General features: G+C 43.4%; 1 protein-coding gene across 5 annotated transcripts in view; it reads left to right on the top strand.

Moving 5' to 3' along the window:
- The window catches only part of shf (Src homology 2 domain containing F), a gene marked incomplete at its 5' end in the record, with an annotated part of 87,433 nt that overhangs the window by 53,203 nt on the left and 16,877 nt on the right, over positions 1-17,353 (top strand). For 3 of the 5 annotated variants that reach the window (XM_079216480.1, XM_079216482.1, XM_079216479.1), the window contains one exon: positions 10,180-10,398. In XM_079216480.1, coding sequence (XP_079072606.1) covers positions 10,180-10,398 — 219 coding nt within the window. Of the gene's footprint in view, positions 1-10,179; positions 10,399-11,482; positions 11,582-17,353 lie in introns of all 5 variants that reach the window. The other 2 variants (XM_079216481.1, XM_079216478.1) reach the window with 1 other exon arrangement.

Here is a 17,353-nt window from a genome sequence, read left to right as displayed (position 1 = left end):
TGTCCTCAGAGCTACAATGGTGCTGAAGAAAATAATGCAAATTACCATCTGCTCCTCTGCGTTCGTTTTTCCAGACTGTTCTGTATAACGACAGGTCTGCACTGAAATGCACCTGTGTGGAGCTTGGTGAGCATATTTGTGCCAACTGGTTGGCATGTGGGTGAGACACATGACAAATGGAGGGGGCGGCTGGCTGAATGAGGACTTTTTGTGTTCTCTATTTTGCTGACGGTTATGTAACATCTCTGTCTGACACCCTGTTTTTGTTTAGATTAATGTGGTTTGGTTGCAAAGTAAGAAAGTAAACTGCTGCATATAGGCATGTTTTTGGCACCGATCCCAGTACATAATGGCCTTCATGTGTATATGTCTGCTTACCTTAGTTTCGTTGGTAAAGTTGTAACGTTACAGCGAGGTCATATTCCATGTGCCTCCCCTGCATCGCGCCGTCTGCTCTGTCAGAGTGAATCAGGTTGGACAGAGCTGAGAGGTCTGACTGGACTCCAGAAGCTTCTCTCTGGGCTGTCGGATGTCTGATCTAATGGAGGCTGAAGAGGACAGACAGCACACACACACACACACACACACACACACACACACACACACACACACCAGCACTTTAGACTTATACCGTGTGCAGCTCAATGGGTACAGTACGGATACACAGAGACAGGGACCAGAGTGGGCAGACATTGTTTAGACAGAGCAGAACAGGGGAGAAGTGTATCATCTTCATCATTTGTAACACCGTAAGACTTTCATGTTGTGCACATGAAGGTAAGCTTGAGTAAACAACAATAAAGCCTCAAGCTGTCAGCAGACACTTTTGAGTACAGTGAGTTTTAATTAGACTGTGGTTAATTGCAGTGTCTCATATCTGATAGTTGGACTGGAGGCAGGGGGTGTCAGACCATGGCACTATCCATTCATGCATGTTGCGTGGAACGTGTGAGGAACATGAAACCTGACAAACGTATAAACAACATCCATTCTCACAATCTGGAGTTGGAGCCACCTGTCCAGCTGCATATTCCATACATTTATAGAGGCACAGACATAGTTCTGCATTAAGATACACATAGTGTCTCTGTGTCATGGCCAAAGAAAAAACTCATCATTCATCCCCAGAGAAATGCCTGAATTTCAAAATGCTTTATGTCCTTTATTCATTATATTTGTATTTCCATAATGAGGGTTGGGTCTTTGTTTGCCAAGGGATCACGGTGCCTTATTACCATATTTTGCAAAAGTATCTGTGACCTTAATCAAATGATGGTCGGCTGATGTTGCGTTTTGACTCAGATTTGCGGCAGCTGCTAATAGAAATCTGTCAGTGTTCACTGACTCAACAGCACCTTTGCTCGGCATCTAGTTGAGGCTCAACCTCTCCTGTATTCAGTGTTTCCCATTATTTAATCTGTTTGAGGTCATGTTGTTTTGTTCGCTCCGACGCCAGGTGACGAGGATCAGGTCACGTACAGTCGTGTAAACACTGTTAGCAGCTTAACGTTGTAATCCACCATTACTGTATTTACCCTCTTCCCCTGGTCATGTGGGGGGCGCCTACCGAGAGGCTGCACTCATCTGAAGGTCAAAACAGCACACGCGTAGAAATAGAGTGATGTCACTGCTGTGCAACTATTTGCATTGCCAGAGCCCAACTAATGCATGTTTCCCCGAGGACATGCACGTCCCATGGACTGGATTGGTATACGGGTCACAATGGTACTCCAGCATAAGTAGGATAAAGGGAACAAATCAATACCAAGCGGCCCAGCATCTCCCTATCTGCTTTCCTTTTAGCCCAGGAGATGCAACTGCTTTTTCTTTTCTTTTCTTTTTTTGACATAATGAATATTTATGCTTCTCTATTGAACTAGTTACACAATTTTTTTCTAATTTGCTGCAGCTTTATCCTCATTTTATGCTTGCTAACGAACCTCGACTTTGAAGTTCAGGAATATGAGTGGCAATATGCTTCTTCTATGCTATCGGGGTGTATTTTTAAGAGCCTCTAGAGTTTAGACTTGCTGGCATATTACAAATAGTAAAACTGAGGTCATACACAGTTCAGGCTGTGTAATGTTGCCACAAGAAAAGGATTTGCTGCTGTCCTCTGTTTGTAGCCCAGTTTGTGAGTAAAATACGTCAGCGTTTCAGCGCGCATCCATCTCCGCTAATGAGAGACAGCCCAAGGAGAGCACAATGACTGTCAGCTCCGCTCAGCGTGGAGGTGATGGAACTTAATTTCCCACTGATTTCTCGGCTGTGGTTTATTTCTGCGTTGTTGTGCTGCAGGGAGAGATTATCGGATTATCATACAATAAGGAAAAACGTCGGATAAAAAAGTATACGATTCCTCCTACTCGCAGCAAGGCCCCATTTTAAGTGCGCAGCTGTGTGTTGGCTTTGTTCGAATCTGAGCTTTGCAGATGGCTGTTCAGGAAACCAGGCAACAGGATGATGATATTGTGCTGGTAGGGAACGATCAGGAGCGACTGAGAGTGTCAAATTTGTAATATTAACGAAGACATCAAGACACTCAGGCGTTTTGAGAGCTAAAGTGCCAAAGTCTGTGGTTGGTTGCCATGACCTCTGCCTGACCCAGGTCTGTTTAATACCAAAACATATGCTACAGTGCTCCCCTTGTGCCACAGATTGGCACAATATCACCTGCCTCAATTCCATTCTGTTTCCCACAGAGAGGAGTAGATGAGCAGTCCCGACATCTCCTGAGGGAATGTGAGCAAGTTGAAGGTTGAAGCAGCGAAGTGGTGGGGGTGCAAGTGGGTCTTTGCCGAAGGCCTGTCGCCATTAATGGGCTATTGCCCCCCTATGGGGTGGGGGCATTAAGTGACTATTCATCACAGCCACATCCTCGTGTCATCAGACTTCCTTGTCCCGCTCCTCTGCGACCACACAGGCAGATTAGGCATTATGACAAGAGGCACTCACTGGCACGGCTTACTCGTCTTTCCTTCCCTTTCTCCTCTCCTCTGTTTATCTCCTCTCCTCTTCCCAGTTCCCTTCCGAGAACCAATCCCCTTCCCATGCTGTGTTCTCCTTCCAGCACAACCTGAACTCTGGGTGCACTCTCCTCTAATCCACCGCCAGTCTTATCTTGGCTCGCGAACAATAGTCACAGAGCAAGCACGGCTCAGAGACGCAGCCTGCAGAAAAATAGCTCCACTCCCACAAGGCTCCGGGACCCTCTGCAGTAGAATCAACGGCCACAGCAGATGACTAATCGCATCTGTACTTGTGACGCCTGGACATTATGCTGATCTAAAGCTTGTGTATTTGTTTGTTCACTGCGTTGTTTCGTGAGTTAGCGGTGAGGGCTGTTCAGTGATTCATGTAGGTAGATGGGCACCTTTCCAAGCCGCTGTCCCCATTCATCTCCTATTAATGAGCTTTCACCTCACTCCTAACGAGCTGTAATTGTGAGTGTGCCCCGCATAGGATCAATGCCACCGTCCATATGCAGTGTCACTGCGGTGGAAAGGCATTTACATCGGTGAGGCAGCATCTAATAACAGGGAGTCCCTCAACGGTGTTATACCATCCCATGTTAAACAGCAAATCCATTTAATTACTCATCAGTGATGCCTGACTTTGTTAATTAGCAATCCTTTCAATGACAACAGGAAACTCAATTTCATCTCAAGCATGTCTGTCTGGTGGTTTCATCTTCTGTTTTTAGCCGTGCTAGTGGCACGGCTGTCAAGATGGCAGTGTCGTTCTGTCTGTCTTGACAACTACTCAATAGATTGGCAGCAAATTTTGGAGATACATTCAAGGTTGCCAGACAATGTAATCAACAGGTTGATATTTTAGTTTTTTATTGAAATATATCAACAACTCTTAGGTGAATTTCTGGGACATTTAATACAGACATTCAAGGTCCCCACAGGCAAACATTGTACACATTTTTATCTACTGACCTTTCATCTAGTGTCATCGTCATCTGATCAAATTTGTGTTTTTCCAATACTTTGGTTAAAACCCAAATATCTGCAAAGCTAATTGCATTCCCAGTTGCTATTGACAGCTGACTAAACTAAGATGAAAAGATAGAATTGTCATTGTGAGCATGTTAGCATGCTGATTTGAACGTTTACCTCAAAGCACTGTTGTACCTACTTACAGTCTTACGGGTAACTGATGTGTACATAAGTTTAGTTTGACTCTTCTCTTACTGAAAGCCAAAGACACAATCAACTATTATTACACCAATAACCAAGAAAACTACATTGAGGTGTCGCCACGTGAAAATGATTTGGAAAGCTCTTTCTGGTGTAATAAAGATTATTGCACATAGAAGCAGTGATCTGTAAGTAAGGCACCTCATAAGTCACCTAACAGTTATTTTCATCATCAGTGAGCTTTCAAGTGATGTGTGTTCATTAGCTGCTGGATAGGGAGCACCCTTCACTGCTGTGCATATTTATTATTCTTGCCACTCTCTCCTTGTGTCTGTGTCTCCCACTTTCTCTTCCCATCACTCTCCACGACTTCCTGTCGCAGTCTCTTTGTTTATTTCTGCCTCTGTGACAAACTTGCGTCACACGCCTGTCTCTAATTTTCTATTTTTCCCCTCCCTTTTTCTATTCACTCGCTGTCGCCCTTTGTCTCATACATCCCCATAGTCTCCCTCCGACTCTCACTCTCTATGTCTCTGTTACTTTGTCTGGCTGACTTCCGTCATCACCCGCCTCCCTCTTGTTTTCTGCATTGTTTATGGCGTCTCTTTAGACATACTCTCTTGCTCCAGTAGGGGAATGAATATATATGCATGTCAGCATGTTGTGGAAGACACTCTTCAGATTCTATTCCCTCAGGCCATCTGGGGGAATAGCAAATTAACACATACACGGGTGCACATACCCACACAGGCATGCCTTCACTCGGATATTACATGTGACTGGCTGCACGATCTTTAACTGGATTTAAAAGGATACACTTACATGGCTTGTTTGATAGATTGATAGAGAGATAGAGAGAGATTTCCTAACATTAATTCTCAAAGGTGACCCAGCTCTATTGGTCCGCCTGCAGGAGCCTTTCACTATGTTTCGTTTGAATGTTAAAAAGTATGGCTTCCAGCTGAAACAGTAGGCATTTATAAGAAAGCACCAACCAAACATAGTGCGGCAAAACCAAAAATACTCTCCTCTCTGGGCCAAGCATTAATAGACTGTCTGAGTTTTGGCTTCCAGGCTTCCCAAAAGTATACGTATATGTGTGACAGGCAGGCAGAGGCCTTGGAGTGTACCCACCGCATGCTTGGCACAGTGTGAGCCGAGAGGAAGTAGGAGACTGAGAGAACAAAGGCATGGCTGCTTTTGTTCTGTCTGCAGGAGGCTGATGGAGACACAGCAGCACACAAGCACACACACACCCCTTGCACATGGACAAACCTGTCATGGTCGCTGAGAGACATGCACGACTGTAAAAATCAAAGCGTTATAAATTGTCTTTAAATATCAAATCAAGTAAGGAATGTTGAAATGGTGCAAGCTGTGAAGAGAGACGTATGACAGAAGCGCGCATGTTAATTAAATCCTTTTGTCTTTGCTCCTTTTGTTCCTTTAAAACACCACGAGACATGGAAATGAAGTCAAAATCGGGGTGAGATTTGAGCACAAAGCTGACAGGGTTGTTTTGTCTTTGCTTATCGCAACTGTTCTCCCAGAGGTCTTTGGGTAACAGTCTCTGGCGGGAGCCTCCTCGTGGCTCCACTCAATAAAGCGGAATGACACTCACCAGCAGGCCGCCACGGGTCAAGGAGTAAAACACCTTCTCTTGTCAGTCAGCTCTCATACTGACACACAATACCTGTGGGTAGCCCCCAATATAGCTTAAATCTCTGACTGCCGCCGCAAGATCAACCCTGTTCGCTCCTCACAGACCCGGGCAGTCAAAAAGAATGAAATCAAAGCGACGGAAAAGTCTAACTGCTATATATGAGCCCTGCTGCAGCGGCTTTGTTAATCACTTCTGTAGCCTTCATAAATGTGCGTCTCTGTCATGGAACAAGCTTGGCTGGGCCAGTGTCGTAGATTGCTAAGTTTACTAAAATACCTTTTTGGCATCGGCATTCAAGAGCATCTCAGTGCCACAGCACAAGTTTAGTAATGAATGCTTTTGGATCAGAAAGCATCTGCTATGTCATCGATCTGTTTTAAAACACTTCATCGTGCAGAGTGTTTTACTATAATGTATACTTGGTTCTCACACACATATTTTGTCACACTCCTCAAATGGAAGGCTCTCCTCAGAGTTCCACCTCGTTGATAACCGAGCGCTATGAAGTGGCAATAGCTTCACAGGTTCAGGCTTTCTTTAAGAGTGACTGAGCTCAGGGAGCAGGCAGAGCAAATCCTTGAAGCCTGGGTTTTTTTCTGGCCATTGTTTTCCTGGGGCGTAAAGTCAATCGCATTTAATCCTTCACAATCCTAGTGCACAAGAGATCCCCCCTCAATCAAATCCAGATATTCACTGTGCCTCTGCAAGCGCTTCGGACAGCACATTCTCTCTGCCTCAGTGGAGTGGGTGGGTGGCAGTCAACCAGATAAATGTGTTTTCCCTTTACATATTTGAAGCTTTAGCCTTGCAATAAAAGCAATTGTTTGCTACTTTCTTGCAAATGCATTCACTTTTACTGGTTGCCAATAATGGAGAAGGACGGCGAGTAAGGCAGGAGTGGTCCGGACGATGAGGGCTAGATGGCTCGGTCAGTCCTTTATGTGCAGCCGGATGCGGTTGTCAGATTGGTTGCTGTTAATGTATTTTTTATTTAATCCAGAGCTCTCTGCCTGCCCATGCACTGCCATGATAATATGCCCAGAGGGCTTCCATTGTAGTGAGTGTAACAGGAGCCCCCCTGGATATATTGCAAGGAACATGTTCCTCGCTTTCCTTTCGGGTTTTATCTCTCGAGTTCATGAACCAGAGATAAAAATGATAACGAAAGACAGGATTTGTCACTTGTTTTAAAGATTCTTCTCACTGCCGCTATTTATGTTTGTTTTTTTTGCTTGCATGAGTAAATCTGCATTCAACTGGCTGGTGCTTAACAGTTTTTTAATGACAGTTGGTATCCGTGTCTTTTTTCATTAGGAAAAAATGGGTTGTAGCTTGAATGCAGCTGTTTGGGTCTCAGCAGTATGCTCTCCCCAACCCCAACACATCTTTTTTCCGTGGCACTAAACAGATGGTTATGGTCAGTGCTGCTGCTGCTGCTGCAACATGACTTTTGAAACCCTGTGGAGTGTGGCACACTTTCCCGATGTTTAACTGTTTCCTAAAATACTTTAAGCACAAATTTTGGAGCAAAAACATATTTTTGGCTGAACAAATGGTCTTGAAATATCTCCTCTCCTTCCCCTTGTAAAATACTGGGAAAATAAAACTATTGCAATCATTTCAGGGTTATGAATGCAGGAGTTGTAAAGACCAAGTAGGCAAGGGGCTAAAAATCATAAGAGAGGAAGTGCAGCATCTGGACAGGAACTCAGTCATCTGGGGAGGGGGAGGTATGAGCTACATCAAGGGAGGGTGTGGTGACTGACCTCTGACCCTTAACAGAGGGTAGAGGTCAAAGACAAAAAGATAGACTGCAGCTGTGTTGAAACATGCAACCCCACTGCCATGCCAATCACTGTAATTTGCCTAGACTGATGTGTCCCCACCCAGCTTACCAAGCGTGCCTTAACAGGAGCTGACAGCGAAAAAGAAAAGAGTGGAGGATGTAAGGAAACAAGGAAAGGAGGTTGGAAGGAAGAAGGTCAACGTGGCGGCTATCTGCACACACAAGGCCTCATTCCTGGGGTGGGGGGGACGACTCAATCCACTGCAGCAGTTTATTGAAGGCAACGTGCCTCCAATTAAAGGGTTCTTCCCACAAGATATACTCACCACCAGTAATACCCTCCTCCCATCCCTCTCATCAGGCAGCCCCCCTTTGCTTCTTCCACTCCTTCTAGAGCTATTTGTTCTCCTGCAGGGGAGGTAGGACCTAATCATGCCTGGATCTCGTAGTACCAAGTCTTTTAACTGCTAGATCAAAGAGTGTGAGTTTGCCTAATGCAGGATTACGCTGAGATACGGGACCAGGCAGCCTCACCTCACTCCACCCCTCCGCTTCCACCACCACCGGCGGGTAGCTCCATTAGGCTCAACGCATTGCTCATTTTTCCGCAAGAGCTCCCTTGGGCTAAGAGGCAATTATGCAGTAGTGTGGCATAATATTTCATTCTCTTCACATTGCATTACTCTATGGTGGTGCTGGCCACTAACAGCTTCATGTGGCCCAGGAGGAAGGGTGCAGGCTGCTAACAACTTCATATGAGTAGAGGGAGACTGGCGAGAGGAGGCGGAGGAAAGAGGAGATGAGGAGAGTTCTCAAGGGCACGATGCTTCATTAGGAGTCAGGTCTGTTTCACCTACTTACGAAAGAAAGGTTTTGCTTGCATCCTAGTGTAGGTCAGGTGATGTTAGGTAGGTTTATAACATGGATGGAAAAACAAAAACATGCACTGTATTTATAATTCTTAACATACCTAAAATGTGTATAAAGTAAGTCATATTCAGGAAACGGTTTTAAACGTTGAAATATATGCTGTTTTCTGAAATGTTTGACACCGCTTTACTTTATATTTCTCAGTAATGTGGTTCTTCACAGCCTCTTTGAAATGTTTGAGATAAACCTGGCTGCTATATGCGATTAAATATCTCAAACAGCGGCCAGGCATCCTTCATGGCAGTGTCCGCCTTATTCTAGATTTTATCTTCATGCAGAAATTATGGACACATGAAATATTCAACTACTGACAAATCGTAGATGTTGACATTTTCCAGGAAGTGTTTACTGGTGCATCTACTAAGGAGCCTCTCTGCATTGTGTGAAGAATGCACAAGGTGAAATGGCATCATACCCTCATTTATTTTTGCCCAACCACTACAGTATATCGATGGCTGAAGAGCAAAACCTCCGATCTGAAAATGTTTGATTTTATGTTGATTTTAAGAAAATCATAATACTACTAAAATTAGATGTAAATACAGATTCCCCAGCTATTGATAAAAGAGACATTATATGCTGAGTATGTCATTTGTAGTTTTTCGGGGGGCACGGAGGTACCAAGGTGAGGAAGGAAATTGGGTCTGTCTCTGTTCTGACAAAGCAGGTATGTGCAGCCCGGGGCAAGGTTTTGCTGTACTCAGGGAGGTTACACTGTGCTTTTTGCAGGTGCTCAGCCCCCCAGGCTCCGCTATCCTCCCCTTATTTCAACACTCTCTTCTGCTTCCCACTTCTGTTATCAGTTCAGCAACAGCAAACCATCACCCTCATTCACCACCACATGTAAGGGGCCCCTTCTATGCCACTCACACATCCCATCAACATGTAGACAGTCTTTCTTCCTGATCATCGCTGGTGGGGGATTCACACTTGAGTTCTAAAATGAGGATGGGAGGTGCCCTGCATACTTTTATGTTAATGATGGGCCTGTGAACTCAGTACATGTAGCACCTGTATCCATTTAATTTCAGTGCCTTGCTTACTGTTGTTAGGATGCTTTGAGGCTGCAGTTGGACTGCAATGCATCCAGCAACCTTATACAAAATAAACCCAGGTTGTTGAGGCAGTGCAACACTGGGCAACATCTGAGCAACTTCAGTGGACGATTCATTTCCTCAGCACAATAATGCACCAACATTATGAGCCTTTCTTCCCCAATTGTCTGTTTCTTCTACAATGATCAGAAATTGTTCATTACTAGCCATAATAAATGACAGGGTTTACCGGGTTTACAGCTTCTTCCTCATTTAAAGATGGAGCAAAATAGATCAACCCTTTAGTCTGATAGGCGATGTTATTAGTGCCCTTTAACCTGCAAACTGTCATTGGCTGTGAATTCAGCCATATAACAAGAATGCAAGTAGCTCAAACTGTGACCATGAGGCTGTTTTTGTCTCTCAGTCAAAACAGTTGAAATATCGCTGCACATGTCAGGTCTTACAAAATGTATTGCTTTAGTGTTTTGTAGTTGCATATACCGTCATAAATCCTCATTTCTCGTATGCGGACGGTTCTGCCCCATGGAGCCGTTTTCATCTATAAAACTTTATCACAGAAACCCGGCATTAACGACCAGCCTTTCTCCTTGTTTGTAGAAATACGATCCGGTGGGCGAGGACCTAAGGAAGGGCTGGTGAGGCAGCTGCCCCTGTACGACACGCCATATGAGCCAGCCGAGAACGGCGGAGACTCTGACCCTGAGCACTCGCGCTGCCCCAGAGAAAGCCGGCTGCCGCAGGATGACGAGCGACCCCCCGAGGAGTATGACCAGCCCTGGGAATGGAAGAAAGAGAGGATTTCCAAAGCATTTGCAGGTACGGCAATAAGCACCCACATACATGTAATATGACACAAGCAGAAGTAGCTCAACATCAGTAACATACTGCGTAGCATTAAAGGAGTTTTGTGGAAAAAATACACAACCTCCACACATTGCTCTTTCTTGTCAAACAATATAAAAGAACAACAACATTTTCAAGAGGCAATCCCAAAGATTTTCATTTGAAATACTGCCATCGCAACACAATAGTGATTTAGCCTATGGCACCCTGATAAAAGTATTGCAATATTTGTATATTTGGGTGTCTGTGGTAACATTCACGGGCAAAAAGCAAAATTACTGTTTTTCTTCATTTTCTTCAAAATCTATATGCGCACAGTTCTGAGAACTTTAAGCTCATGTATCAACAGAAACTCCAGACTGCTAAACTCTAAGCACAACTGCATTGTTTTGACTCAAATAGAAAATATTAAATCACCACAAGTGAAATCTTAGGGATTGCCACTTTAACTAAATAACATGTCTTGTTAGTCCTGATGTCAAAAGCTCAAACAGTGAAAACTAATCCAGTTTAGAGATGACTGCTTCTAAATTCCACGCTTTTAACTCTGAAACTGTTTCTCTTCTGCTCTACTAACCCAGGTGTCTGTTTTTTCCAGCTCTAACACATTTGAATTTGGCTTCTGTCAGGGTGGTGAGGGTTGCTGCTGCTTTATACTCTCTGTTAACGCTTCTTTCTTCCCTCCTCTGTTAAAGCACCCGCTAAGTTCACTTGCAGGTGTCCAGTCTATTATGTGCTGTTTTTGATCCAAGTGCAGCCTGTTTAAGCTAAAATGATACCTCTGCTGCTCAGGGGGGCATGATTGGTTGTGCAGTTGCATGTAGGGGCAGGTAGTTGTTGTGGTGTGAGAGCTTCAGCATGGCTGACACAGCCATAACATCAAACAGGGCTGTTCCTGGGAAGAATATGGCTTTGGAATATGAAAAATGCACACCAAATTGAAAGAAAAAAATGCCACGCCTCTTACCTAATATGATAATAGAAAATCAGCAACCCATGACTCTATTTTTCATCGCCCCTTTTCTCTTTATATTTTTTCTTTTTTATCCTTGAACAGCTCTGCTTTGTTATGACTGCATTAGCTACGAGGGTTCTGTAAGTGGCACTGGATCAGGTCCCCCCGGAGGAAAGGACTGCACTTCTAAATCCCTCACAGGTACCATTGGAGACGGGGCTGGGGATTGTCTCTTGTTTGTCTTTATATTCTTTTAGACTTAGACTTTGATGCCTGAACCATATGCGTTACCCTGAATCTTGCAATTTGATTGATTTCTTGCTTAAATCCTCAACACACAGGTTATTAATTGTCCTTTTAGAATGAAATTTGTAAGTTTGTTTTGCAGATGTTTAGCGAGTGTAATATACTGGCTATGCAGAAAATGGTCATGTAAGCCCAAACAATTAAATCTACTTATTTGTTGAGAAAATGTCATCCATTTCAAATGCAAATCACCTTGAATAGAATTGCATTATCAGGACGCCACTTGTGTGATTGCTTAATGCTTGAAGTGGACTAAAAAAAGGCACAGCCAATAGTCTTCAAATCAGCCTTCCAGTGTGCACACGAGTGTATAAGTGCTGTCACATTTCTGGGTACTCAGAAGTAGGGGTGACGGGTGAAATGTGGGAATCTATGTCATCTCCTCCACCTCTAAGGGTGCTGTGGAACCAGAATAATGAACACTCTGGCTGAACGATTTTGAAAAATATATATAATTGACTGGAATTGGAATTGCAATATTTGAGGGAATCATTACATAATTATTATCCTTTTCATTGACAAACATGTAAACATTATTATGGTATGATTTCTGCAGGGGATCTGTACAACTCAAAGATGGTATCTGTAGGCCATCTCTGCAGCATGACTATATTGAAAACCTATTTAGCGTATTACATATTTTTTATTGTAATTGGCTATATTGCGATTAATTGTGCAGCCTTAATTAACACTGCGGTTAGAAGAATACTGAAGTGCTGTTTTTGAAGTGAGGTTGTTCTGCACAAAAACATTAATCTTGCCTCAGTCAACTCATCAGCGTGACTAATTCATCAATAGATGAGCCCTTTATTTTTTTAATTACAGCTGAATGAAAGAAGCCATTATAATATGCATGGCCCTGGAGTCTTATTCTGGATATAGTTGGGAAAATACATTGCTAAGTTTGTGATTATTTGTTTATACTTGGAAGAGTAATTTCACTTTATCGAAGTGTAAATGTAATCTCACAGAGCAATATAAAAATTATCGACATTTTCTGCATAATGATTTGATTGTATTCTAGTTTATTTTCCATACCTTTATTTTCATTTCCATGTATTCCTCTATTGTATTGCTCTTCTCTTTCCTTTTGGAACACTGCATTGCATTTATAGAATTTCAATAAAGCACAATTGATTAGAAGCAGAGAGGATGCGGGAGATTAAGCCCCGATGATGTTTTTTTATGTTGATGGGAAGTTAAAGATCTTCGTGAGACATCTGAAGGCAGGTCATACGATGTTGCATGTTTAAATGAAAGCACACTCTAAAGCCCAATTCACATAGTTGCTGTGAATAGTTTATATATACCTGTAAAGAAAAGTCAAGGCAGTTTGGGGATATTAATGATTTTTTTTTACAACTGCTCTTTGTCTGTGACAAAATTGTGGGAAATAGCTGCGCTTCGATGTCCAAAATCACAACACGTCTTCTACAAAATACAAGCCACTTTCAGAGGCCATGAATAATCAGTATCAGAATCAGGAACTGTGTATTTGCCAGGAATGTTTACACAAACGAGGAATTTTTCTAGGCGGAAGGTGCATACATTAGACACGAGACGTTAGACGTCTAATAATAGAACAACTCCAAGGACACGAGAGCACCCACAGTGAATGTATTTGTATATAAGGACATTTCCGGCTGGCCTATGTTTGAAGATGTTAACGTTCCACTTTTCACTGAGTTGCTAGCAGACAAGGTGAGCCGTAGTGACATCAGTAGCATGGAAAAGTGTGGCGAAATGGACCAGGTGCTGAGTTGGGCCTCGCTGTAGTATGTAATATGTTTTAGTGTGTGTGTGAACTCTCTTATGTGACATTACATGGTAGCAAGCTCATCAATCTCATTTGTGGAAGAAGAAAAAGGCTTGAGGGAGTATTTAGTGCATACCTGTAGGTGAGGAGCGTACCACTCAGTACCAACTTACTGTACCTCATTAGAGCTACTACAGGGAACTTTTATTTTGTGTTGATTTTGGCGGAGCCTGTTCATGAAAGCAGTAGCGTTCTGAGAACCCGAGTCCCTGTGGACAACCTCTCATTTGACTGCTGCTGCAGGGTCTGACAGTCGCCCCGCTCAGACCTGGTTCTGGTTCCCCTGTGCCTCAAACTCTTGCCATTTCAGACATTTCAGATTTGCCATTTTAGATTTCCTCTGATTTCCCATGGAATCCGACCCGATGGCATCGATGACCAGCATTAAGGATAACTATATAGAAATATACAATCTCCTCGCTGATTGTCTTGTTCACTTATGTTGGTCATATAGAGGCATCATAATTCAATTGAGACTGTTTCATCATCAGTTAAAAGTTAATATTACAGGGAAAAAAAAGGTTTGAAGACTTTCAAACTTAGTAATATCATAAATTGCATGTTCAGATGGACAAAGTTCTGACAGGCAGAGCAGGCTCTGTGCATGTACATAGATATCATATGTCTTGTCTATTCTTTTATCATTATTAATTTTCCTAATTGTTTTGTCACCTAATTTCTGTTTCCTGTTTACTTTTGTGTATTCTAGGCATTGAGATCTTCATAGGAGTCACGCTGCTCTGTGCCAGTGATTAGTTAAATAAGGGATGCTGCATTCTTAATCACTTTCTTCCTCTCCCTCATTATTTTTCTGTCAAGCAGCACTCAGAAGTTTGTGTAGGGCGCTATTTACTAACACATCCCTCTTTCAACTCCCCTTCTACAGACAGCGTCCCTATTTTGATGATGATTAATTTAATTTCCATTGGATGTCAAAGTGTGCCGGCTGGCAATTGGAGAGATACGTCTTCAAGTTGTCTTTCAAAGGCGAAAGCTGCAGTCCCAAAAAGTCCTTTGATTCGTTGCTCGTCTTCAGTCAGCGTTATGTTTTATTCACGCAGAAATAATTCCCCACTATTTGGAAGACAGAAAAAAAGAGGAATGATGAGAAAGAGGTCTTTGGGACAAGCCGTGTCAACACAGGCTTGTTTCTCTTGCAGGTTTCAGTGTAAACCGGCCTTGCATCCAGACATCAAGGGGCTTAGAGAAAGTTTCCTACCTTTCAAGGCTTGAGCATGTGTGCCTGCGCCCGAGGCTCTGATCTTTGCAACCAGCTTACCTCAATAGTCAAGAAATTATACACTGCTTCAATATTTAAGTCAACTTGTGAGCCAGTTCTTTAGGCCTGTCTACAAACAGCTTAGAGCCTGCTGTGAGATTTTACCAGGTTACCCTGCTGTTAAACATCTATATATCTATTGGGTGGAAACTGCAAATCCTTACGGCTGTTTCACAACACTTATGTCGATGAATTTTGATCCAACCAATTTTCCAAAGCACATCAACACTTAAAAATCGTTGGTATCATATTTGACAGTGTTGCATTGTCTTGCAAAAGTCTACTTGGGGTTTTTGAAAGTTTAGATTGGAATCAGGAGGTCATGGGCTTACTGTAAGTTAAAGCTTGAGATGTCTGGACATGTTTCTTAAAGTAGTTGTGGAATCCATGTTGGGATTATATTTTGTGGCTAATTATGCGTTTTATCTTTTTCTTTTAGTAGTTGCACCTGTAACTAGATATTTCTAGTCAGGGTCATGTGGGTTTGATGGTATCAGCATTATCAGAGGCACATTTCCTGAACCATCTTTAGGATAGTCACGATAGAGTATGTGGGGGAAAAGCTTGATGTGAATTTGCCTATCTGCAAAAATGCTGTTTTAAGGCTCCAAAAACAATTCAAAAAAGATTTATCCATATTAACATTTATTGACAATATATCATATCATATACATGATCAAGGACAATGTAAACACATTGAATACGCCACCATTTGTGAAGCTAAAGGCAAATGTTATATCAACTAAACTGCACATTGTAAATATCCATTTGCTTTTGCAAAGCACCTTCATGAAATATTGCAGATGTTTTTTTTACAGAGGATGAATACACTATTACAACAATTTGTGAAGCCTTTATTTCCGTCCAGTGCTTGTTAGGGTGTTGTAGATAACACGGGTAAAATGTAGAATTGTTAACAAGCTCCATACAGGAGATGTTGCTGTGTCCTCAGAGGTCAGGTTTTAAGGTAGTATGTAAAAATGTTCTGATATTGCTGTTTCAGGCCCGATTCAAGCACTTCTGTGCGCAGATGGCCCGTTTCAGGTCAGCCTAACTATAGCTCCCTGTGTTGTTGGGTTTCTAGAAGGGCAATTTTCCTCAGGTATATTGCTATAGTTGCTAAAACACTTCACGGCCGTGGAATATCAATGACTAATGATTCACAGTTTGGATTTTGGAGGCATTTTCTGCAAAACCGTCACCGTTTATTTTCCAGCAGTTTCATGGGAAATGAAAGTGTTTGCTAACAAAGAATTAACAGATAATAAAAAAAGATACACAGCCTTACTAAACTGTGGAGTGGGTGTAAAAAAGAAATAGGAAGGTGGATTAAATACCAAATGCTGCCTACGCCCGCCCACCACGGTGTAACACGGTTCGCTATCTGCATAAAAGACTATTTGTCTCCATTAATGATGGAGGAAGGAGAGCAGATTAATGCTCCCTGCTGCAGCCCTTTTTCCTCTGCTGTCCGTACCGCTGCCTGCATGCTCGCTCGCCTCTTCACAACACTTGGTTTGGTGTTATTATTCACTGTTGGACTATCTCCTGACAGGTCTGCAATGGAATGTAAACGCCCTGCCTTGTTAGTGTTGGGGGGCTGTGTACTTGCGGTTTGCTTAATCACTCATCCTCGCTGCCCCCCCCCCCCCCCCCCCCCCCCCCCCCCCCCCCCCCCCCCCCCCTCCCCTTCCACTTGCATACATACATATACACACACTCTAGAATGAACCCACGCTCACCACAGCCTCTTTCCTGCCTCCCTCATGGCTGCTAACTTGGTGATGGATGAGACTGCAAGTGAAGAGTGAGGAATACACGTTAGAATTTGAACATATGAAAAAGCCTGCACGTGAGAGCGAGAGTAAAGTGTCCGCCAGTGTAAGGTCGTATGTATGCTTTGACTCTGCATACGACACGCTCGCTCACACACCCAGACATGGTCACGCCGCCATTGGAAATCTCAGCCTCGTCACAGCAGGAGCGGGATTGAGAGCAATTGTCACCTAATCTCCTTGCCCTCTGTTACCTGCTACTAACTCCTTTCACTTGGCTCCTGGCCTGCGGGGTGCCGTGCTTTTAACACGGAAGATAAGAGAAGGCGCTGTCGCTTGCTCCTCAAGGTCTTGGGGAGCTTTATGTTTTTTTAATGAATCTTCATGGGCTTAACGACCCAGAAACCAGAGGCTCAAGTCTAATGTCCTAAAATAAATAATTGATTCAGTTACAGTCCTGCGCGGGTTATTTGCACCTGGGTTAAAGCCCGCTGTTTTGTGGGTGCCACGGCTCTGTTTCTCTCTGCTTGGCAGGTCTGGTTTCCCCCGCGCTGTCTGTCACTCCTCAGCTCGGTCTCGTCCTCCCGGCCTCTGCAGCAACACCCTGCCGATAACCTTCCTGACAGCGCTCTTTCATGGGCCTCAAATGTGTCTTGGCCTCTTTTCACTGAGCGCTGCCACAGGTCTTATCTTCACTCACACACATTGGCCACACACACACACACACACACACACACACACACACACACACCCACAACAGCACTGTAAGCCTCCCTTACAAAGGACGGCAGCAGCGC

Source organism: Taurulus bubalis (genome assembly GCF_910589615.1).
Source record: "Taurulus bubalis genome assembly, chromosome: 4".
Classification (NCBI taxonomy): domain Eukaryota; kingdom Metazoa; phylum Chordata; class Actinopteri; order Perciformes; family Cottidae; genus Taurulus; species Taurulus bubalis.
Note: the sequence above shows the minus strand (reverse complement) of the source record. Positions and strands in the feature narration are given on the sequence as shown.